General features: G+C 34.7%; 1 protein-coding gene across 26 annotated transcripts in view; it reads right to left on the reverse strand.

Moving 5' to 3' along the window:
• The window catches only part of ZEB1 (zinc finger E-box binding homeobox 1), a 194213-nt gene that overhangs the window by 62374 nt on the left and 106240 nt on the right, over positions 1 to 25599 (reverse strand). For 25 of the 26 annotated variants that reach the window (XM_073018869.1, XM_073018867.1, XM_073018866.1 and 22 more), the window contains one exon: positions 1617 to 1817. The exons of the other annotated variant lie outside the window; for it this stretch is intronic. Coding sequence is in view for 5 of the 25 variants with exons in the window: in XM_008002702.3 (XP_008000893.1) it covers positions 1617 to 1817 (201 nt within the window). In the remaining 20 variants the exon portion in view is untranslated. The remainder of the gene's footprint in view (positions 1 to 1616; positions 1818 to 25599) is intronic. 26 annotated transcript variants of the gene reach the window in all.

Consider the following 25599-nt stretch of genomic DNA (forward strand, 5'->3'; position numbering starts at 1 on the left):
TCTATCCCGGCCTGGCAGACAGCAGATGTAGCTGCTTGGGCCTCCCTCCCTGTAAAATTCTTTTTCCATATTGCACCAGACTTATTTATAAATTACATTAATGATGTTCTTCTCATAACTTCCATGATAAGGTTCAAATTCCTTGACACAGTACACAAATCACTTCATATTTTTTCCCTTGTTTACTTCTCTGATCTCATTTTCTGTGACCACTTTGCTCAAGTGTCTGTGGTTTCATGTGTGTTGCCTCTTTTGCCTGAAACACCTTATATTCACTCTACTTTGCCTAATTAACCTCCATTGGTCCTTAAGAACTAAAGACCAATTCTGTTTCACTCAGAACTCTTCTAGGACTTCCCCTTCCTTCTCTAATTCGGATGCCCCTCCTTGATGCTGCCACATAATGTATACCTGAATAAAACTACAATGTATGTGTGACTTATTTATCTCTCTTTTCCATTAAGCCCTATATGCATCATTCATGCAGAGAGTCTTATCCACAGTTGCAACCAATTTCTACAGAGGTTGCTGAATGGACAAATGAACACTATAAAATGAGAGGGCTGATCTACATTATTTTCAAAGTCCCTTGTTAACCATTAGATTTGTCATATTGTAGAAATCTTAACTTCTGCCAATCTGTGCCTATTATCTGAGCTTTTATCTATACTTCCACATTTCATTATCCAGATGATATCCTGACCTGCATGCCTGACCCACTTTTCCAGATTTTAGTTTTGATATCTTATCTAGATGACCTCTTTGAACTTGAACTCTTGCTAGGAAGCTTCTCCTTTGACTGGTCTTGGATTTGAGTTATTGCATGCACTTGTTTACCTTTTCTGCATGTTCTTGTTCCTGATCCCCAACCTCTCGAATTAATACTATGCCACTTCCATATCTTATTTTTGTATCACTGGTGCTTACCCTGGCAAGACAGGCTAAATAATTTAATTAGTTTATTAGGAAAAGTAGAAAGAAGAAATTTTAGAGCTAGAATAAAAGACTAAGTCCAATTTCTCCATTTGATAGGTGAGGAAGAAGATTAAACTTTCATTGTTTACTCATTAAAAGTGCAGCAAGTAGAGGGTCTCCTTACTTTCACTGCTCCTTCCACTCAGCCATGCTTTGAGTAAAAGTAAACATATAAAGTGAAAAAAAACCCCACCTTACTTAAAGGATTCTGATGTATGTATAAAGAGGCTTACAAGCACTAAAAATACCTCCATGATTTATATGTGTTTGGGATTTTTGCACATTTAATTATAATTTCACTATATCAATATAATATTTATTGGTTTCTAAGTACAGTATTCATTTGGGGTTACAATAAAAAATTAAAGGTAGGTTCAATTATATCAACAATATTTGGAAAGTTTGATCCTGGTTAGTAAATTCTACTAAATTTCAATAAATTATATGCATTGTAAATATGGTCAAAATAACTTTCTTACTCTGCTTCGTAATCTACTTTTTAGTAAGTAGGACACCTAATATTTATTGATAGCCAAATTTACTATTGATTTAAAACTTTTCATCCAATTTATCTTTTCCATTAATATATAGTTTAAAAACTAATCATGAGAATACAATATTACCAAAAAAATCAGACTTACTGTCATCCTCCCAGCAGTTCTTAGCATTCCCTTCTCTTTCACTGCTCCTCCCTGGTAACACTGTCTGGTCTGTTGGCAGGTCATCCTCTGGTACACCTTCACAATCAGCTGCATCTGTAACACTTTCTTCTTCCACAATATGGAGTTTGTCTTCATCATCTGAATCTGAATTTGTTTCTACCACAGTATTATAATTTGTAACTGTAATACAAACAAGAAACAAATAATCAAAACCAACTAGTAAAAAAATCAGTTTTTACATCTCACAAAAATAAAAGTAAAAAAGATACTTAAAACAGATTGTAATTCAATAATGTTCTTTTAAACAATAATATGTAAACAACTAATTTATTTGACAACACACATATATAACACTAGATATTACATGACCAAACTGATGAATAGTAGCAACCCTTATTGAACACTTACTATATGTAGACCTGCTTTATAAATACTAACCCATTAAATTCTTACAACAATCTTATAACAGCCTTATGAAATAAGAGTTGTACCACTTACTATTTATATCCTTGTTTTATAGGTAAGAAAATCAAGGCAGAGAGAGACAGTAACTTGTCCAAGATCACAGCCAGGAAGTGGCAGAGCCAGGATTTTAACACCAACGGTCTGATTCCATATTTCGTGCTCTTAAACTCTATATTAAACCTCCCCTCCAATGATAATGAGCTTACAGCATACAATATTGCTTATGTACCATTAGGGCTTTGAATCCTTAAAGGATTGCAACTTAAGAAAAGAGGCCATCTTTCCTAACAAAATAGCATTACATCATCAAGTTTACCACAAGTATTTTTAAGTCCTCAATAGACCCATGCATGACATTATTAATCCCACACTGACTTTAGAAAGAATCAACCAATTTAGTCAATTTCTACGTAATTAAGTTTGTCATTCTGGAAAACTGACATTTGGAAGTTTTCAAATGAGCACCTTTTTCTACAATTTTTAATGAATTTCAATAAAATATAACATCAGCATTTTAAAGATATATAATTATTCTGAATGAGTTCTCCAGTTCACAGAACCAAGACTATAAGCTGAGAATAAAATTCTCTAAAATAAATAATCTAGCATAATCAATGTTTTCCTTTAGAGTCCTTGTAATAATCACTCTAACAGGATGAATATTTAGTACTTCATTGGGTATGGTCACTAGAATGTCTCTTTTAAACTACTTTCAGGGTGATTCTTATTTGCTAAGAAAAGATTCGGAAGAAGGGAGAAAAAGAAGCTTAAATTATTTAGATAACTAAGCAGTAATTATTATCATTATTCTTTCTATTGCTTTCCTAAATTTTCCAACAATTCTTGAAAAACAATCACCTAAATGCTTAAATAATATGTATACATATCCCTCTCCTCCCCGCGCCGCTCCCACACTCCTGATAACACGAAGGAAGAAATACAATTAAAAATACGGGTAGGTATTTAAAGGTGAAAACAAATAACCAAAACTCCAAAACTGCTTTTATAGACTTTAGGAAGACTCCTTGTCCAAGAGTATCAGAGGTCACCACTGTGCTCACATGTTAGGAGTTCTTCAGTATCTTGTGTCAGAAGAAAAATGTCAAGTTTTGTTATGTCATTAATATTTTAGTGTGAATATACTTTTCCAGATCTTCTCCCAAGAGTAAATGGTTTTCTCTCTTATTGTACTAAAATAATACATGTAAAATCATTCAACGCAAAACATGTAAAATAAGTAAAGGCAGCCCTATTTTTCCTTCCTCTATCCACTCCATAAAGGTAAAAACAATGGCAAATTTTATTAATTATTTCAATGCACTAAGTAGGCATGATGTAAATCATTTTATATACCTTTTCTTACTTAGTTGCAACACAAACCTCATCTTATCTTACATTTAATATAAATCCAGCATCACCTATATACAAATTTGTGTATATATAATTCAAAATACACATGATCACATCACACTGCTTTGCCACTTATATTTTGCCACTTTATAACATGTCTTGGAAGACTTTCTATGTCAGTACAGACAGTCCCTGACTAATTATGGTTTGATTTACAATGTTTTGACTTTATGATGGTGCAACACTATTCTGTTTTTCACCCTCGGTACAGCATTCAATAAATGACATGAGAAATTCAACATCATATTAAAACATAGGTTTCATGTTAGATGATTTGCCCAACTGTAAGCTGTAAGTGTTCCAGGCATATTTAAGGCAGGCTAAGCTCAGCTATGATGTTCGATATGTTACGTATATTAAATGCATTTTCAATTTCACAGTATTTTCAACTTACGATGAATTTATCAGGACATAACACCATCATAATTCATAAGCTGAGGGGCATCTGTGTATAAACTTTCTTATCTCCCTCTGGATAGTTACACAGCATTCTATTGTACAGATATACTTTAACCTATGATCTACTGATAAATTTTTTGCCTGTGTTAAGCACTAGCAAAAATGTCATAATTTTTCTTGTAAACATGTATAATTTTGGCCATTCCTTAAATATACTTATTAGATTTGTAGGGGTGAAACTATTGAGTCAAAGGGAAGACTTATGAAGTAGTTATTGTTAAACTGCCTTCCGGAATGGTTTTATGTTTCCATAAATATTACCTGAGAAGGTCTATTCAGTATATCCATATAATAAAGAAAAAAGTCACTTTAATATAGTAATGGGAAAGTAAGTGTTAAGATGGAAACAGTCATACTATCCGCAGCCACACTATAAGCAGAGTGAAGTCTGTGTGTGGGTAAGGGAAATGATTTTAAAAGCCGGGTTCACAGCTGATTATAAGAGTTTCCTGACTATAAGAGTTTCCTGATGGGCCTCTAACTCATAGTAACAGGCAGATACACACACACACACTTGGAATGGAGATGCTTACTGGCAAATGATGCACAATGTTATTAACTTTCATTTTTACTTTCAGGACTTATTAGCAACCTACTTGTTAAAGTCATTTTAAGTTGGCATGTATATATGACAAGCTAAAATTAGAACATGGTAAGTATTTGCCGAGGATTACTCAATTCTATACTCCACTGAGAGCTGGCTATCATGTAAGGTCTGGCTCACTGCAAGGCTCTCAAATATGCTTGACCAGTGAAATTGCATGCCTAGATAGCTGACATTCCTGCTGTTTTGCGAAGGGAGGCTTCTGGACATCTTTGGTATCTTGAGTTAGCCATGGTTTTATGCTGGTGCCATTCTTACCTTTTAATGATGCAATATTGCAGTTTAGCATTATATTATCAATTTTGTTAGCTGTAGGTTCTCTGGTTGACCTTGGATTGCACATTTAACACATTTATATCTAGAGTATTTTGGGCTTGAAAATTTCCCCCAAATTAGGCTTTAAGACATATATGCATTCTGGTTCAAATGCTTGCTTGCATGGTTCATATTTTTCTACTGAGTTCTTTTTAACCAGAGATACTGGGTGTTCTATTCTGCCTGAGTCAACCATAGCTCAAAGCATTGTTAAAGATTGCCTATCACTTTCTGGGACTCTAGCAAAACTCCTTACTGTCCCCTGTATAAGCTGCCATTGTAAGATGGAAGATTATGTCATATATCCAAAACACAGGGATTGTATATATTTTATAACTGTCTCGTGAATTTTCCCAGAGCATGTTTGATGTGTGTCTTTTGCTTCTGTCACTCAGCTGAGGAAAAAAACAGTAAAAACTGTTGATACTGATGACTGAAACTTAAATTAATAGTCAAGCTTACTTGTATTTCTGAATCTATCATTTTGTTTGTGGATCTACACAGCTTATTTAAAAAATGGCCCACCACCAAAAGCATACAGAGTAATGCAGGCCCTTGATAAATTCTAGTAGCCAGTGAGGGCTTCAGTTATCTAAATGTTCTGTCCAATTATCTCTATACCCCTGAACTGTTTAACCTGTGGCTGAAAATACAGTATAGCTTATCTGAAGACAGGTGATCATCACATCTTAATTCTGATTTTAATTAAAGTATCAAGAAAGCAAGGGTAAAAAATATAGTAAACAGAGTTTTAAAAATCTTTAAACATGACTTTAGATAATATGAATTTAAACTTCAATAGAACATGGTAACATTTTCAATGCATTCTTATCGTCATCAGAATGTAGTTGACTTCTTGATGGTGGTAGTTGTTGGTATTATTTGCTAATATTTAATGTCAGACACAACAGTACCCACTGCATACAGTGGTTGTGGAGATATTATGATTTTTAAATGTATTATGCTTAGATCAGTGTCTGGTACACAGTAAGAACTAGAGAAGTGTTTTCTGCTACTACTATTATCTTGGTAAATCTTTACAGCAGCTCCTAAGAAGTATTATTATATATCCCTCTGATAGACAAAGAAAAATAGAGTACCTAAGTAGCCTGTCTGAGGTTATGTAGCTACTAAGTAGAAGAGTGAAAGCCAGGTTGGGTAGATTCCACAGCCTACATACTTTGTCATGGGCAAAGGCTCCTGACTGAAAATTGTTGCACTGATGATAAATATTCTTAAATTTTTGTGTGTATACCTATTTTGGGGTACTGAAATTCCACACTTAACAATTTACCACTGCAGATATTTACAAATGACTAAACAATGCTAACCATTAGAATCTCATAATATGTGAACAGTATATTACAGCATAACATCCTCCTTATAGTCAATAAATCTTTTTTTTTTATTATACTTTAAGTTCTGGGGTACATGTGCAGAACATGCCGGTTACATAGGTACACACATACCATGGTGGTTTGCTGCACCCATCAACCCGTCACCTACATTAGGTATTTCTCCTAATGCTATCCTCCCCTAGCCCCCCATCCCACCAACATGCTCCGGTATGTGATACTCCCCTATGTCCATGTGTTCTCACTGTTCAGCTCCCACTTATGAGTGAGAACATGTGGTGTTTGGTTTTCTGTTCTTGTGATAGTTTGCTGAGAATGATGGTTTCCAGCTTCACCCATGTCCCTGCAAAGGACATGAACTCATCCTTTTTTAGGGCTGCATAGTATTCCATGGTGTGTATATGCCACATTTTCTTTATCCAGTCTATTACTGATGGACATTTGGGTTGGTTCCAAGTCTTTGCTATTGTAAATAGTGCTGCAATAAACATATGTATGCATGTGTCTTTATAGTAGAATGATTTATAATCCTTTGAGTATATACCCAGTAATGGGATTGCTGGGTCAAATGGTATTTCTAATTTTAGATCCTTGAGGAATCACCACACTGTCTTCCACAATGGTTGAACTAATTTAGACTCCCACCAACAGTGTAAAAGCATTCCTAGTTCTGCACATCCTCTCCAGCATCTGTTGTTTCCTGACATTTTAATGACCACCATTCTAACTGGCATGAGATGGTATCTCATTGTGGTTTTGATTTGCATTTCTCTAATAACCAGTGATGATGAGCATTTTTTCATATATCTGTTGGCTGCATAAATGTCTTCTTTTGAAAAGTGTCTGTTCATATCCTTTGCCCACTTTTTCATGGGTTTTTTTTCTTGTAAATTTGTTTAAGTTCTTTGTAGATTCTGGATATTAGCCCTTTGTCAGATGGATAGACTGCAAAAATTTTCTCCCATTCTGTAGGTTGCCTGCTCACTCTGATGATAGTTTCTTCTGCTGTGCAGAAGCTCTTTAGTTTAATTAGATCCCATTTGTCAATTTTGGCTTTTGTTGTCATTGCTTTTGGTGTTTTAGATATGAAGTCTTTGCCCATGCCTATGACCTGAATGGTATTGCCCAGGTTTTCTTCTAGGATTTTTATGGTTTTAGGTCTTATGTTTCAGTCTTTGATCCATCTTGAGTTAATTTTTGTATAAAGTGTAAGAAATGGGTCCAGTTTCAGTTTTCTGCATGTGGCTAGCCAGTTTTCCCAACAACATTTATTAAACAGGGAATCTTTTCCCCATTTCTTGTTTGTGTCAGGTTTGTCACAGATCAGATGCTTGTAGATGTGTGGTGTTATTTCTGAGGTGTTATTTCTGGTTATTTCTGGTTATTTAGTTCTGGTGTTATTTCTGTTCTGTTCCATTGGTCTATATATCTGTTTTGATACCAGTACCATACTGTTTTGGTTACTGTAGCCTGGTAGTATAGTTTGAAGTCAGGTAGTGTGATGCCTCCAGCTTTGTTCTTCTTGCCCAGGATTGTCTTGGCTATATGGGCTCTTTTTTGGTTCCATATGCTTAGTTTTTTCCAATTCTGTGAAGAAAGTCAGTGGTAGCTTGATGGGGATAGCATTGAATCTATAAATTACTTTGGGCAGTATGGCCATTTTCATGATATTGATTCTTCCTATCCATGAGCATGGGATGTTTTTCCATTTGTTGTGTCCTCTCTTATTTCCTTGAGAAGTGGTTTGTAGTTCTCTTTGAAGAGGTCCTTCACATCCCTTGTAAGTTGTATTCCTAGGTACTTTATTCTCTTCATAGCAATTGTGAATGGGAGTTCACTCATGATTTGGCTGTTTGTCTGTTATTGGTGTATAGGAATACTTGTGATTTTTGCACTTTGATTTTGTATCCTGAGACTTTGCTGAAGTTGTTTACCAGCTTAAGGAGATCTTGGGCTGAGACAATGGGGTTTTCTAAATACACAGTCATGTCATCTGCAAAGAGAGACAGTTTGACGTCCTCTCTTCCTATTTGAATACCTTTTATTTCTTTCTCTTGTCTGACTGCCCTGGCCAGAACTTCCAATACGATGTTAAATAGGAGTGGTGAGAGAGAGGGCATCCTTGTCTTGTGCCAGTTTTCAAAGGGAATACTTGCAGTTTTTGCCCATTCAGTAAGATACTGGCTGTGGGTTTGTCATAAATAGCTCTTATTATTTTGAGATATGTTCCACCAATACCTAGCTTGTGGAGAGTTTTTAGCATAAAGTGGTGTTGAATTTTATTGAAGACTTTTTCTGCATCTATTGAGATAATAATGTGATTCTTGTGATTGGTTCTGTTTATATGATGGATTATGTTTATTGATTTGTGTATGTTGAACTAGTCTTGCATTCCAGGTATGAAGCCGACTTGATCGTGGTGGATAAGTTTTTTGATGTCCTGCTGGATTTGGTTTGCCAGTATTTTATTGAGGATTTTCGCATCAATGTTAGGGATACTGGCTCGAAATTTTCTTTTTTTTGTTGTGTCTCTGCCAGGTTTTGGTATCAGGATGATGCTGGACTCATAAAATGAGTTAGGGAGGATTCCCTCTTTTTCTATTGTTTGGAATAGTTTCAGAAGGAATGGTACCAGCTCCTCTTTGTACCTCTGGTAGAATTCGGCCATGAATCTGTCTGGTCCTGGATTTTTTTTTTTTTTTTTTTTTTTTTTTTTTTTTTTTTACTGGGAAGCTATTAATTACTGCCTCAATTTTAGAACTTGTTATTGGTCCATTCAGGGATTCTACTTCTTCTGGGTTTAGACTTGGGAGGGTGTATGTGGCCAGGAATTTATCCATTTCTTCTAGATTTTTTACTTTATTTGCAAGGTCAATACATCTTTACAAGAACGGTCACGTATTTATCTTTAGCACATGATTGTATGCATTACCTGTATCAACTATAGTAATTAAAGTCTCACATAAATATCTGTTTCTTAAGTAATGTATAATCATAAAAAGCATTAGATAACTTATATGAGTATGGTTCCAAAACAAACCAATACATTCTCAATTTATTATTCATTGGGATGAAAGCAAGATCACCTAAATGCTTCACAAAGAATCTCGCTATAATCATTTACTGTAACTTGGAATAGCAGGATAGGCCCATGTAGAGGAAGAAACTTCGGGAAGTGGGGAAGGAGGATGGAAAAGATTAACTTTGAGGTCTTCAATTCTTGTCCAATGATAACTGGCATGTGTTGGTTAAAGCCACGGGCTAAGGCTACATTTTTACCTATTTTTGGTTGTGCAAAGGCTTTTCTTTCCAGAGGACACTCTTATTATGTTACGCCATTAATATATGCTTAACTATATCCCACTTATTGCCATCAAGCCACTAAGCACACACTCATTTGCATGTTAGAAAAGAAAGAGAAAATCTTTCTTAGAAAAGAAGACTAATCCTTAAAAACTAAAAGACTACTTTTAACAAACTGGTTCCACATATAACAGATTAGCATATTGTCATAATTTAAGAAACACCAGAAAAATATACACTTTGACTTGTGTTCTACAGAGCCAAAGACTGTACTCATATTGAGTATTAGAATATTTTACACGCTACCACAATGCTGAGAACACCACAAATTCAGGCATGAATGCTGAGCAATGCGAAGATATGGGTGGAGACACTGACCAAGTGTTTCCATCTATTATTCTTTAACATTGATTGGGACTAAAATAACATCACACACACACACACACACACACACACACACAAATATTTTATCCTGAACACAGTCACTGGCATACTGCCTTCTACATAGTAGGTATAGAATTATTTGCTAAACTGAACATGGGACCACACTTCTTTCTTTTCTCAGTGAGGAAACAAGTCAATATGCTTAAGTGTTAGCAATAATTCAGGAAAATGAAAACAAAACTGCAGTCATAACCAGACCAGGAAAATAGGCACACAAAATGGAAAGGAGAGGTCATGTGATAATTCATAGGATCAGAGAAAACTTCTGCATATAATACTACTCCAGGAAAGAGGAGCTTAAGTTGTCTATAAATACTAAGCATGTACTGTAAATTTTTGTTAATCTGGCTTTTGACCAAACTGATAATGTAAGATTACAGTCTATATATATATTTTACTGTATAATGAAGGATATAATGTAATATACAAATGTAACATGTTATATAATAATGTACAATGTGTATATTATCTAATTTTAAATACTCTAAAAATAGGTATCATAATGGTTTTAGAGTACCCCAAGTACCATGAACATGTTAGATTTTAGTAATTCTAATGATTCAGTAAATTTTGGGTGAAATTTTAAAATCCTTCTCTAGGTAAATATTCATAAACTCTTTTTATATTTTCAAAATATCTTTTAAAACATAACTCCAATAAAATCAATTATTCTAAATTTTACCCCTGCAAAAGGGTTGGTGGTTTTTAATATCTTCAGATACACGCTATTAATAGAATGAAAACTGATAGGCAAAGGCAGGGAAAGGGCTGTCACTGCTCACAGAAGCCTAGTTCTTATTATCTCCTGTCTCTTATTATATAAAAGTTAATAAGGATTCGCAGGATTTGTCTTTGATACTCTCTCAGTTTTTGTTCTGGCCTCTCTCCCTTCCTCCCCAGATCCTGTATCTATCTGCCCCCAACAAGAGCCATCCTCCCAGATTACCTTTCCCTTTTCTTGCCTTATCTAAACTCCCATCCACTCAATGAGCTAATTTCAGCCAGTGTTAATACAACTCACAGACAGATGAAACACTGAAAAAGTAAAGTCCTCAGGAGATTAAATTAAATTCAGTCCCCAAAAAGATGATACCTTTTTACATTGAGGAAAGTATTTGGATTAAAATATTTCACACTAAATTACCTATAACTAATATTTCCTTCATAAGTAAAGTCTGCTTTTATAAAAGGATGATTTTTAATTCATAGAAACTGTTACTTATGGAAGATAGGACGTATGACAAAATCTAAGAAGAATGTGAAGACAAAATCAAAAATACAAATGCGAAAAATACTTAATCAAAAAACAGAGAAGCCATGTAATTGATATATCAGTCCAAAAGCCCAAACTTTAAAGAATCAAGAAAACAGATAAATCACCAGCCTACATTAATCCTAGAGAAAAAATTAAGTGGCATGAATGTTCAATATTAAAATGCAAATGGAGTTAACTACAACTATAAAGAAATTTAGGAAACTTACTTTATAAATATTTTGTACAAACCTAAGCCACCTAGATGAAAACCCTTTCTAGGATAATGTAAATAATTATCACTATATTATAGAACTTGGAAAATTATTTAAGAGACATAGACAGACACATCATAGAATAAATTTAGGAAGATACTAGTTAACCACCCCGAACTGCCAGGTATTTTCACAGGTAAATGTCTCCAGATCTTTAAAGGACTGTTAATTTTGTAACTTTTTAAAGAGAGAGGGAAATGAAAAGTCTAAATTCTAGGAAGTTAACATAATAATAATTAAAATCTGAGAAAGGATACACATGCATGTGCACACACACACAGAGGCATGCACGCACGCGCGCACACACACGCTCAGTCCTAAATAAAATATGCAATGGTCTTAAAGAAAATATTAAAACAATGAAGCAAATATTACTTAACATGAGAAAATATGAGCATTTACTATATTAACATAAAGGAGAAACGACATTTAGAGATACAGAAAGGCATTTGAAAAAAATTCACCATTCCCTTGCTGATACTTATGCATGAAAAGAAAACTGAAGTTAGTATAATAAATATAAACATAAAAAACATAATAATAAATTATTATGAATCAGAGGCATTTGTAAGATAAAGATGTTTAGTTTCATCATTATTAGTTAACAATATTTTAAAAGAATAAACCAATTTTTAAAAAGAATAAAGGAGAAAGTATAAATATTAGAAAGGAGAAGCAAAATTATTTGCAGAATAACATTTATAGAAAATTCAGGAAAAATCAATGAAAAAGCTATTAGCAGTAAGAACATTTGGTAAATGGTTACTTACAAATTTAAAAGAAAAAAATCAGTATCTTTCCAACAGAAAAAAATCAACAGCTTTCCAATGTATCAACAGTAACCAGCTAAAAACATGAAAGAGGAAATAATTCTATTACTAGCAACGCAAATGAAACACATGAAGAAAAAGCTTAAAATAAAACATGGAGGACCTACATGAAAAAAACTAGCATTCTACGTAAAAGTCATCAAATATTTGAATAAATGAAAAGCTATATCTTAGTTATGGATAGAATGATTTTGTATAATAAATATGTCAATTCTACCTAAAATTTTCTATAAATTCAATGCAATTTTGATCCAAATGCTACACACGGTATCTTGGATTCTAAATCTAAATGACTTAGATCAACACATCTACAGTTTATATAGAGAAGTAGGAGCACCGTCTCTGGAACCCAACTGGCTGGCTCAAATCCCAGCTTCACTGCTTACTAGCCTTGTCACCTTGGGGATGTTATATATTCTTCTAATGTCTCAGTTTCCTCATTGCCAAGATTGAAATAATAATAGTATATCCCTGACATGGTTCTCACAATGATGAAAGTAAGTATATATGCAAAACACTTAGTAATACGGCACATATATTCTTGATACATACTGTTGGTATTATTATCTGAGAAAATAAACACATTAAAATATTCAGGAAAATTCAGAAAAATAATAGTAATGGTGGTGGTAGGAAAACATGAACTAGATATAACAGAGTATAAACTTTATCTTGAAGCTATAGAAATGGAAACAGATTTGTACTGTTACAGGGATGGGCAGACAATCAATGGATTTGAACATGATACAAAATAGACCCTAAACAAATAGGAGTCTTGCAAATTAGTGGGGGGAAAGATGCATTATTTAATAAAAATCATTTGGAAAAAAAATCAGATCCCCATGACTTTCATCAAAATGAAACCCACATGAATCAGACTTTAACTCAGAAAAAAACTGAAACCATAAAAGTATTAGAAGAAAATATAGGCAAATCCTTTTACAAACCTAGAATAAGGAAGGCTGTTAAAAGCATGACATGAAACCCACAACTACACACAGAAAAAAATCAAGTGAAAAGACAAACGACAAATTGTGAAAAATATGTGCAACACATATGACTAAAGGCTGACATCTTTATTACAGAATTCTTAAACACTCATAAAAGATGAACCACCCACTAAGAATATGCATAGGCAATTCACACACACAAAGATGAATGCCCAATAAACATGTAAAAAGATGCTCAACCTCAGTAACAGAAGAAATATCCATTTTAATCCTATATTTTTATAATCACTTCTCGCATGCACTCTCAACTTTCTTGCTCTCTCTGGCTTCAAAATCTCTATTCTGGCTAACCTCTTACCTTGATTAAACTCCACCATTCCTAATTCTATACCTCAGTCCCTCTATACTTCAAAGTTTTTTGAAAAAGTTGCCTACATGTGTCTCTAATTTGTTTCTTCCTATTTTATCTTAAATTAGTCCAATTACAACACTCCACCAAAACTGTTCTTGTCATGACTGTGAGCACTGCTAAATCCAATGACAATTATCAGTCCTCATTTGACTTGACCTTCTAGCAGCATTTGACATAATTCATTACTCTCTCCTTTTCAAAACAATCTCTTCTCTTGACTCTATCAGTTTTCCTCTTAACTCACCAACTGCTTCTTTTCCGTTTCTTTCCTCCATTTCCTCAATCTGTCTCATGGCTCCAAATACCATTTGTTGACTCCCAGTTTTATATCCCAGCCCGACTTCTCCTATGAATCCCAGACTTACATACCAAATTGTCTACTTGATATCTCCACTTGGATTTCTAATGGGAATTTTTTTTACCATAGCCAAATCCAATTCCTGGTCTCTCAGTCTTCTCTATTTCGGTAAATGGCAACTCCATTCTTCCAGTTGTTCAGTCCAAAAGTCTCAGTGAGTTTTGACTCCTCTTTTTCTCTCATATTCCATGCATCTAATCTGGAAGGAAATACTTACAAAAATATATTCAAGATCTGACCACTTACTCACTACCAATTCCCTGCCACTAACTACCTGGTGGTACCATCATCTCTTACTTCGAATACTGTCACTGGCTCCTATCTTGTCTCCCTGCTGCCACCTTTCTCTTCCTGGAGTCAGTTCTCAACACAGCAGACAAAGAAAACCTTCTAAAACATCAGTGGAATCTTGTTGAACCATCTAATGGCTTCCCATCCTGTTCACCGTAATCCAAGGCCCTTCATGGGCTGACTCTCCTCACCTGTCTCTCTCAGACTTTGCCTTCTACTTTACCCCTGGTTCACTGCATTCCACGTACACTGGCCTCTTGTTTCTAGGCTTTTGTGCTTCATATCACTCTACCTGTAATATTCTTTATGCACTGCCCAATTCCACCTCCTCAGGGAGGTCTCCTATGACTGCCCTATTTAAATACCACCACCCCACCCCATTGCACTCCCTACTCTCTCCCTCAATTTATTTCTTTTAAAAATACTTGTCACTATAATACACAACAATGCAAGTTCCATTTGGACAGGAATTTTTTCTGTTTTGATCATAACTGTTCCCCTCATCTAGAACACTGGCTGTAGATACTAATCCCTAGATAAATGATACTTAGTAAACTGGCAAAAAACATCCCAGTAACACCTGGCATATGCAAGGTTTAAATAAAAGAGTACACTCTTACATGCTGTGTTAATTTGGCAATATTTATCAAAATTTAAAATGTCAACTTGTTGATCTAACAATTTCTTGGTACCCTACAAATTAACACATGTATGCAAATACACATACATGTGTTTATCTGAAAGCTTGTTTTTAACTATAAAAAAACCTTAATAGTCACCTAAGATATATTGTTTGGTACTGATAAAGTTTTCCAACATAGTTTCATTCCATTCTTGCAGAAAATACAGTAGATGCAGTATAGTATCCATACTACACATGCACCTTAACATCAATTCACAATGTCTAGGACATACAAAGGAGGAAATCAGGTACCAAAAGAGCGACCTGTTTTTCTGCCTTATTCCTTTGATATTATTTGAATGTTTATGTTACTTTAAAAAATTTTAAGATATATTTTAAATGTGCAAAGAAAAAGCCAAATAATGTTCAGCATAATGTTGCCAGTGGCAAACTTTAGAAAACTGAACTGGGATTGGGCAAAACATTTGCTGGCTCTCTATGTATGTATGTATGTATGCATGTATGTGTATATATTTCTATATATGTATGCATATTTTAGACACAGGGTCTCACTCTGTCACCCAGGCTGGAGTGTGGTGGCATGACGGTAGCTCATTGCAGCTGTGTACTGCTAGGCTCAAGCGATCCTCCTGCCTTAGCCTCTCAAGTAGCTGGGACTAAAGGCCTGTGCCACCACACCCAGGTAATTTAAAGAATTTTTTTTTTTTAAATAGAGACAGGGTCTCACTATATTGTCTATGGTGGTCTTGAGCTCCCGGTCTCAAGCAATCCTCTGGCCTGGTCTTCCAAAGTGTTAGGATTACTGGTATGTGCCACTGCACCCAGTTCTCTTCCTTAACATTTTTATGTTATTTGAATTTGGTATCACAGTGAATGGGAAGTACAATTAAAAACACTAATCAGGATACTGAAATAAAATGTAAAGAATAATGAAAAGTAAAAAGGACATTTATTAGTTGATGAATACTATGTTGTAAATAAACATCTGTGGATTTTGAAATAAAATGATTTTTATTTTACGTTTCATGGGACAATAAGATCTATTTTCTTAATTTTGAAAGATAGCAGTCTATTTAAAGTATGAAAAACATTTACCTTTCCTACTCATGGCTACATAATATATAAAATGAAAAGGAAGGTAATACTTGCTGAACACCAGGACAAGTGACTTCTCCTTCCAGCTAGCACTGAGGGAAGCCGCTCTCATATTGCACAGACGCCAGGAGGGAGGCCTTGTGGAAAGCGCACGCTTTCACTTGTCAAGGGCAATAAGCGTCCCCAAAGTACAGGTTATAGTATCTCACATACACCCAAACATACAGTCAATTATTTAAATAGTTTCAACCACAGGAGTTGGCATGATTTTCAGTTTTTCTCATTTTATGAAAAAATTTTAAGAAATATTTTGACATTTACTAATCCCAGAAGGCAATTTTCCTTTGGTCGGCTTTGGGCTCATCGATTAGTAGCAGAACTGGTTGTGAAAAATAAGATGAAGGAAGAGGGCAAGAATTATATTCTAATTCATTTCATTTGGTTCTCCAAGATTCCTTCAAACTAGTGATGCTGTATGTGTCATTTAAAACTCCTGACCATGGGAAGGGAATCATAGGAAAAGTGAAAAGAAAAAGATCATGAACCCCAAGGATGTAGTTTGAGGACGGATCTTCCCTTACTTCCATGGGAATGACAACATACAGTAATCTAAGTAAGGCTTATTGGTCCCAAACTAGGAGACTTCCTTCCAGGAAGCTTTCCTGAGAGCCAAATTTCTTTTGTTTTCTGTTTGTTTGTTTGTTTATTTTTATTTTTATTTATTTATTTTTTTGAGAGCCAAATTTCAACACGGGGTACTAATTCCCTGAGTCTAGTCTTGTAAAGAAAGTCTTTCTACTCTCCTTCATTGGAAAGACATGAAAGAACAAGGGGGATAATTAATGAAATTTTAATTGGAATTTATTTCCTGATGAAGTATTAAAAACAAACAATTTATAGGTAACTAGAGTTTAGTTTTATTTAGCTCTTGTAAGCATTATAATATGTTACAAGCTTGTGAGTTGTCAAATTAGAATGAATAATTTAGTTCCTTTGACTTAAGTGCTTCGGAAGATAGGAGAATGAAGACATTTAATATCTATAGTCTCCACCTCTAAGATGTGTAATCTTTGCAAATATGAGTAATATACATGAAGTATTATACAAATGTCACAGTACATAATTAAATGCTAAATTAAAAGTGATGTAGAAAATAAATACTATAAGAGTCCTTACCTAATTATGTTAATCTCTCTTTTATGCCTTGCTAATGAGCCACAGAGGTAAAATTAAGTACTTTGTTTCTTTTCGATTTGAAATATATTGTTGGGAAGTTAAATAAATTTAAACTGTAGTACCAAAAAAATCCTGATGTTTTGTTTTACCTATGTTACCTGAGTAGCAGTGTGAATTATAATCATCTCTGGATATAACTTCTTCCAGAAAATAAATAACATCCAATAAACCAGAAGATCATGCAAACTCTCATTTTCTTATATAAATTTTTTTCTTGGAGAATAAGTGGGCTTTGTGATGAAAGAAGTGGACATTCTTGGAAAAACACACAAATAGCAAATTTAATACCATATATAAAAATGAACTGGGAAATAGGTATTTTAAACATACTTTAAAGAAATTATGACCTGTCACATTTCTACTACTGATAAATAGAAAAGCTTACAATCAATGCTCCTCGTGTACTTCTGCACCCTGCTCCAACCCTGATCCACAAAGTGCTTATTACATATTCAGTGTTTTATATGCACTGAATCCATTAATCCTTACAGGAGCCACTTGAAGTAAGAATTATTATTATCCTTATTTTATAGACAATGAAATTAAGACTTAGATTACATAACTTAACAAAGGTTGACCAGTTAGTACTGGTAGCCAGGATTGTACCCTAGGCCATATGGCTCTGGACATGCTCTGAACATGTTACTGTACTAGCTCTCCAAAGACAGCAGAAGAGTAGAGCCCATAAATGAAAAAAAAAAAAGGCCTCACAAACAAAAACAAAAACAAAACAAAACAAAAAAAACAGAATAAAAGTTGGTTCCCAATGAATTATTAAAGACTTCACTGACAAGTACTTAATCAAATCTTTCTGAACTTCTCAGAATCTAAGACGATAAAATTTAAAGTACCCCTATTATTCTCCTTTACTTCAGAATGAAAATGAAGGACATACATAATAATCACAAAACCTCAGGTCAAGAGATTGTTTTGTTCTCTTGATTTGAAATTTCTGATGGATCTCCACTGCATATGCTATAAATTCCAAACTCCCATGCATGGCAAATAAGGGTCTCCTGACTGCATACATTATCGCTTAAACAACCTCTTCATCTTCACTTGCTACTGTTCTGCAAAGTATATTCAATTTTCCAGACATCCTGAACCTTCATGCTTCTGCTATGTATTCTTCCTCTTCTCTAGGGCCAAATTCCTACTCATCTTTTGGAACTCATATCCCATCTATCATCAACAATCCTCTCCAGGCACCAATGCCACTAGTTTGTTTCCGCCTGTAAATTTCCTCCTCCGGACTACAATATCCATGTCATTGGTCCCTTGTTTCCATTTACCAAACAGTAGCCAGAGTGATCTTTCAAAAATGTAAAGCAAAATGTATCACTCTCCTTCTTAAAACCTTTCAATGGCTTTCCATTGTTCCATCATTCCTGCAAGGCCCCACATTTTTGGGCCTGCACCTTTTCCACTATTCTATTCATTCTCGCTAAATGACCTGTTTGTTCTTCGTAAATGGCAAGCCTTCTCTACTCCATGCCCTTGCACTTGCCTTTCCCTCTGCCTGGGATTGTTTCCAACTCCACATGGCTGGCTATTTATTTTCCACTCTAGTGTCATAGTTCCAAAGATGACTTCCATGATCACCTAAACTAACATGTTCTATCCTTTACTCTTTCACATCATCCTATTTATTTCCTTCAAAGCATCCATCGCAGTCTGTAATTATCTTGTTTAGTTACTTGTTTACTTTCTTCTACTCTGTATTAGTATTCTATTGTTGATGTAACAAATTAACATATTTCTAAGAGGCTTAAAATAGCATACATTTATTATTTCACAATTAGATGCCCAATACGGGTCTCACTGGACTAAAATCAAGATGTTGGCAGAACTGTGTTCTTTCTGGAGACTCTAGGGGAGAATCCACTTTCCTGCCTTTTCCAGCTTGTAGAGGCTGCTGCATTCCTTGGCCCATGGCCCCTTCCATCTTCAAAGCCAGAAATGGCCAGTTCAAACTTTCTCATGTCGCATTATTCTGACACTTGACCCTTCCTCAAACTCCAGCTTCCACTTTTAAGGAACATTGCATTTTGCCTAGCCAGGTAACCCAACGTAATCTCCCTATTTTAAGGTCAGTTAATTAGTGACCTTAATTCCTTTGCTACTTAATACTCCTTTCTCAAGTAATGTAACATATTCACAGGTTTTAGGGATTAGACATGCATATTTGGGAGGTCATTATTCTACCTACCACACTCCCCCACTAAAATGTAAGCTCCATGAGGGCAAGGACATAATTTTGTTCCCTCCAGTAGTCTAAGTTCCAAGCTTTATAGGGCATAACAAAGGCATATAAGATATCTGTTGAACTAATGAACAAACTAAAACACTGCTACTTTAGTGATGCTCTTCTTGACCTTTCCCGACTCTTGTTCTTTGTGCTTTTGTATTACGTTTTATTCCTCTACAATAGTGACCATATCCCATCATGTTTACATTATGTTCACATCTATCATTAGGTCTTTGGTCAAGTGTTCAGTGTTCTGATCATGTGTCAGTAAAGAATTAAGTGCTATGAAAAATGTATTGACTCAATGAATTTTAAAATGAAAGGGACATAAAGTTTCAAAAAGTTTATGTTAATGATTTGGTAATTGTTTTTATGGCTTCCTAATCAAATGTGGAGTATTCAGATAATGTGTCAATAAAGGGTTATCCTGCTGTGAAACACGTGTTTATTTAATGAATTTTAAGCCTGGTAAGGATCTGAAGATAAGTCTCAGCTTCGTCTTTTATACTTGAGGGAACTGAAACCCAAAGAGGCTAAGTAATTTATCTAGTTATACAAAAATTGTGAGCCGGCATTAATTCCAGTTAACTCTCTATAAAACCTACTTCCTAAGGTTACCATGAAGATTCCGTGAATGCATTTAAAAGCACATAAACACAGTGCCCAGCACATAGCAGTGCTCTATAGTGGGGGCACAGATGCTTTATTGGCATGATCATTATTCTAAACATTACGTATTTCCTACTTATCAACAACAAAAATAACTTACGCAAAATAGTTAATAATTGCTGAATCAAAGAATGATTTTAAAAGTAACACGGTTAAACAATTTTTAACATGCTAATTGTTTTCCTACTTTTATTTTTATAGAAAAAAGTAAGTAAAGAAAAATAAATAAAGAAGGGCATGCATATTACACTGAATATTACATTGATCTCTATCATGGAGTCTTCCCTAACTTATTCGAACTGAAAGCAATTTCTTTCCTCCATTATTGTCTTTCCAGCAAGGTCAAAACCATTTTTATAATAATACTAAGGCATTACTTGCCCTTTTCACTTCCTTGGCATTTGCACTGATGCTACAAAGACAATGGTAGGTCAAACTATTGGCATCTTAGCACTTACCAAGGCAGCAGCAACAAACTATATCGTTGCAGCCCTCACTGCCACTCATTTCCAGTTAAAATATTTGCCAGTTTCACTTAAGTACATCCTTGAAGTAGTAGTAAAAATTACTTTAATAAGTTTTGGCCTTTTAGTATACGCATTTTTAGTGTTCTGTACAACAAAATGGGATGTATACACCAAACATTTCTGCTGGACATCAAAGTATAACAGCTGTCTTATGGAAAATCACTCCTGGAATTAAGTTGCTAGCCGAACTATCTGCTTTCTTCATGGTACATCAATTTAACTTGAAAGAATAACGAACTGACAAACAATGGTTTGAGTCTTTGGCAGATATTTTTTCAAAAATAAAACAAATAAGCCTGTCATTTAAAGGAAAACAAATTGGCCAAATTTGTTGCCAATAAAATTTGAGTTTCAGATGTAAATGAGAATTTTGGAAAACATGTTAACTGCAGTTGAGTTGAGTTTTGCAATTTCCTAATTTTGAAGACCCTTCTGAAGAGACTGGTGCTGCTATTAGTGATTTTTTGGTTGGGCAAAATGGAATGTGTCAACATTTGGAAGATCTGGACAATTCAGTGAACCAATACCTTCCAAATAACTAATGCATGATGTTGCAAATTAATAAGTGGGTAAAAGGTCCACTCAAAGTTCAAGAGAGCATTGATTTTTTAATGTAACAAACTATAAAATTCATTGATATGGTTTCATATTTTACATCACAACTAAACTTTAAGAAACTGCTACTTGATGAGTTTTGGCATAGTAATCACAGAATATCCACAATTATCTAAAAAGGCTAATTCCAACTATGTATCTTCGTGAGGTTAGGTTTTAATGCAGTTCAACACATTGCAACAGCTGGAATGTAGAAGCAGATATGAGAATTCAACTGCCTTCTATTAACCCATACATAAAGAGATTTGTAAACATGTAAAACAATGCCACTCTTTTTTAAACAATACAGTTTTGCCTCAAAGATATTTTATGTTAACATATAATAACTTTATTAAGAATGAATATTTAAAATTTTTCTATTTTTAATGCTGTAAATATCAATAAACATAGCCCACACAATCAAAAGCACTTTGGGGCCATAAATGACTTTTAAATGAAGGGTTCCTGAGACAAGCATCTTTTGAGAATTACAAAATTTAATAAGGTTAGCCACTAATCAAATGTATCTATTCACCCTGAATTTTTTTTTAAAAAATTTGAGACAGGGTATTGCACTCTGTTGCTCACGATGGAGTGCAGTGGCATGATCACAGTTCATTGCGGCCTGAACCTTCCAGGCTCAAGTGATCCTCCTTCCTCAGCGTCCTGAGTAGCTGGGACCACAGACACACAACACCACACCTGGCTAATTTTTAAATTTTCTGTAGAGACGGGGTTTTGCCACGTTGCCCAGGCTAGTCTCAAACTCCTGGGCTTAAGCAATCCACCTGCCTTGGCCTCCCAAAGTGCTGGGATTATAGGTGTGAGCCACCATGTCTATCCTTAAATTAGTTAATTAAATTTCTAAATAAAATAAAAAATTAAATTGCTCATTTATACAGCATACATTTCAAGTGGTCAAATAACCACAGGTAGCCAGTGGCTATTAGGTAAAATAGAGAATATTTCTTTCAGCCAAGAAAGTTCTACTAGACAGTGTTGGTCTATACTATATTCTGAAGGTAGTTATTAGCATTTACTAAGTATCACTGGTAATATTCTTTCAGTATTTTATCATACCTGTGTTAACTCCTTAAAAAGAACATATGCTTTTTGAGGACAGGAACCAGAATATTGATATCTGTATCCACATACACATGATATTTCAATATATTCCTGTCCAAATTTACAACCACTGAGTCTCCACCTTTTCCGTTCTTATGTGTTTAAAATAAACTATTTTGTCAACAAATTAATGTTTATGTTGCTTCACTTCACGTTTTCATGAAGATTTAAAGACAATCCTTTTATCTGTTAGTTATACTACATAGGTCTTAGTTATAATTAAGAATTTTCAAGTTTTCCTGAGTTCCGTACATGTGATTGAAAGTAATGTTTTCATTAAAGTATTAAAATTATTCCATTAGATTATATCCATAAATAATAAGATAATTAAATTTATCTTGAATGAATTAGTAGCACCTAGGTTCAGAGGATTTTATTTTCCGTATGGCCTTGTAGGGTTTCTAACTTTTTGGGATGCCAAAATACTAGGCATGTCCTGTAGTGATCTATCTGCCCTCTATTACTCCTCAAACAATAGAGATTTATAGTATAAAGAATGATTGCTTCTTGGCCTTTTGGCTAAGATCAAGTGTACAGTATAATGAATGCTGCTTCTTATTTCCAGTTTAGTTCAAGGCAATGCTCCCTGGCAGGCAAGGCCACATTTATAGGAAGGAAAATAACAGGAGAGGTATGTGGGCTGGTCAGGTACTTTTCTGGTCAACAACCAAGAAATGTACCTGGAACTAGGTGAGAGATTAGCTGCTTACATACACACCCAAGCTCTGTGCCAATTTAGGGTTGTGGATCAACCCCTCCACATCCCCCAAAAGATTCCTTTTGGAAACAGAAGAAAACTTTTTCTTTTAAACTTTTGTTCTGGGTGAAAGAACCAAAAACATGATCCATAAAACAAATATACTCTTTTTACTGATTTAAGCAGTACTGATTGGGCCTTACAAAATCACCCCTCCATGCAAAAGACTGTATACTGTAAGCTGAATCATAGGATTTTATTTCTTCAATGAAAATAAATAAAAATAACTGCATTTAAATGAAGTAATTTTTGTAAATTGTAAACTTTATATTATACTAGCTTCTAAACCCTGTTTTCAGTTTTGTCTTGCTTTGTAAGTTCATTCTAAACAATTTTGTTTCTGTAGCTAAAAAGGCTTATAATCTAAATATATTTCCATAGACTGATTTATTTCCTATATAAATTATGTGTGTAAATGTGTAGCAATTTATTTCCAAAGTAATATTAATCTTAAGCTAAGCCTAAAAATTTTACATTGTATTAGCAGTGGTAGAAATTGTTTTTATTAAAGTAAATTCAAAGTTCTTAGTTCAAATAGGTTTACATTTTAACATGGCAAAATTAGGAAATTTAGATAAAAGCCATATTACTAAGTAATTATTAAACTGAAAACAGACAATTTTTAATAAGTTCTAGTCATGTCTGCAGGTAGTGGCAGTCTAAGATGCAAAGTTTAAAGGCAGTGTTTGGTTTGCAAAAGGAAGCAGTTTCTTGTATTTTCCCCACATATAATGAAAGAATAATAACTACTCATAAGATTTTTTAAAGACAGAATGAGCAATTTACATAAACTGCCTATCTCAGTAACTGATTAAGAGATGACCCTATAAACCTCCCCATAGTTTCCCCAGTACACAAACACACAGTTTACCCTGAATTCATTCTAACAGTCTATGCCTTAACCAGTAGGAAATCTTACATTGCATACGATTACAAACATCATTTAGAAGTTTAATAAGAAATTTAAAAGACTTATATTTCAAAATCATATGCAATTATATACAAAGAACATAAAAAACAGAATGTCAGAATCTTAAATGAATCCTTCCCTCAAGTAAGAGTTCTGCCTATGGCTGGGCGCGGTGGCTCACGCCTGTAATCCCAGCACTTTGGGAGGCTGAGGCGGATGGATCACCTGAGGTCAGGAGTTCAAGACCAGCCTGGACAACATGGTGAAACCTTGTCTCTACTAAAAATATAAAAATTAGCCAGGCGTGGTGGCAGGCATCTGTAATCCCAGCTACTCGGGAGGCTGAGGCAGGAGAACTGCTTGAACCCAGGAGGCAGAGGTTGCAGTGAGCAGAGACTGTGCCATTGCACTCCAGTCTGAGGGACAAGAGTGAGACTTCATCTCAAAAAAAAAAAAAAAAAAAAAGAGTTCTGCCTATAAGTATTCCTAACAGATTCACTGGCTTTTTTTTTTTTTTTAACTTTTAAATTCAGGGGTACATGTGCAGGTTTGTTACAAGTTAAATTTGTGTCATGAGGGTTTGTTGTACAGATTATTTCATCACCAAGGTATTAAGCCCATTAGTTAATTTTTCTGATCCTCTCCCTCCACCCTCCACCCTCCACCCACTGTTAAGCCCCAGTGTCTGTTGTTCCCCTCTATGTGCCCATGCTTTCATCCTTTAGTTCCTACTTATACGTGAGAACATGCAGCATGCCTGTGTTAGTTTGCTAAGGATAATGGCCTCTGAAACCCTACAAGCCAGAAGAGATTGGGAGTCAATATTCAACATTCTTAAAGAAATTCTAACCCAGAATTTCACATTTAGCCAAACTAAGCTTCGTAAGTGAAGGAGAAGTAAGATCCTTTTCAGACAAGCAAATGCTGAGAGAATTTGTTACCACCACATCTGCCTTACAAGAGCTCCTAAAGGAAACATTAAATAGGGAAAGGAAAGGCCGTTACCAGATACTACAAAACCATACTGAAGTACACAGACCAGTGGCACTATAAAATCAACCACATAAACAAGTCTGCAAAGTAACTAGCTAACATCATCATGACAGCATCAAATCCATACATATCACTATTAACCTTAAATGTAAATGGGCTCAATGCCCCAATTAAAAGACATAGGATGGCAAGCTGGATAAAGAACCAACAAGACCCATTGGTATGCTGTATTCAAGAGATCCATCTCACATGCAATGACACACATAGGCTCAAAATAAAAGGAATAAGGAAAATCTACCAAGCAAATGGAAAAAAAAAAAAAAAAAAGCAGGGGTTGCAATTCTAGTTTCCGATAAAACAGACTTTAAACCAAACAAAGATGTAAAAAAGACAAAGAAGGGCATTACATAACGGTAAAGGGTTAAATTAAACACGATCAAAC

Source organism: Chlorocebus sabaeus, chromosome 9, assembly GCF_047675955.1.
Source record: "Chlorocebus sabaeus isolate Y175 chromosome 9, mChlSab1.0.hap1, whole genome shotgun sequence".
Lineage (NCBI taxonomy): Eukaryota > Metazoa > Chordata > Mammalia > Primates > Cercopithecidae > Chlorocebus > Chlorocebus sabaeus.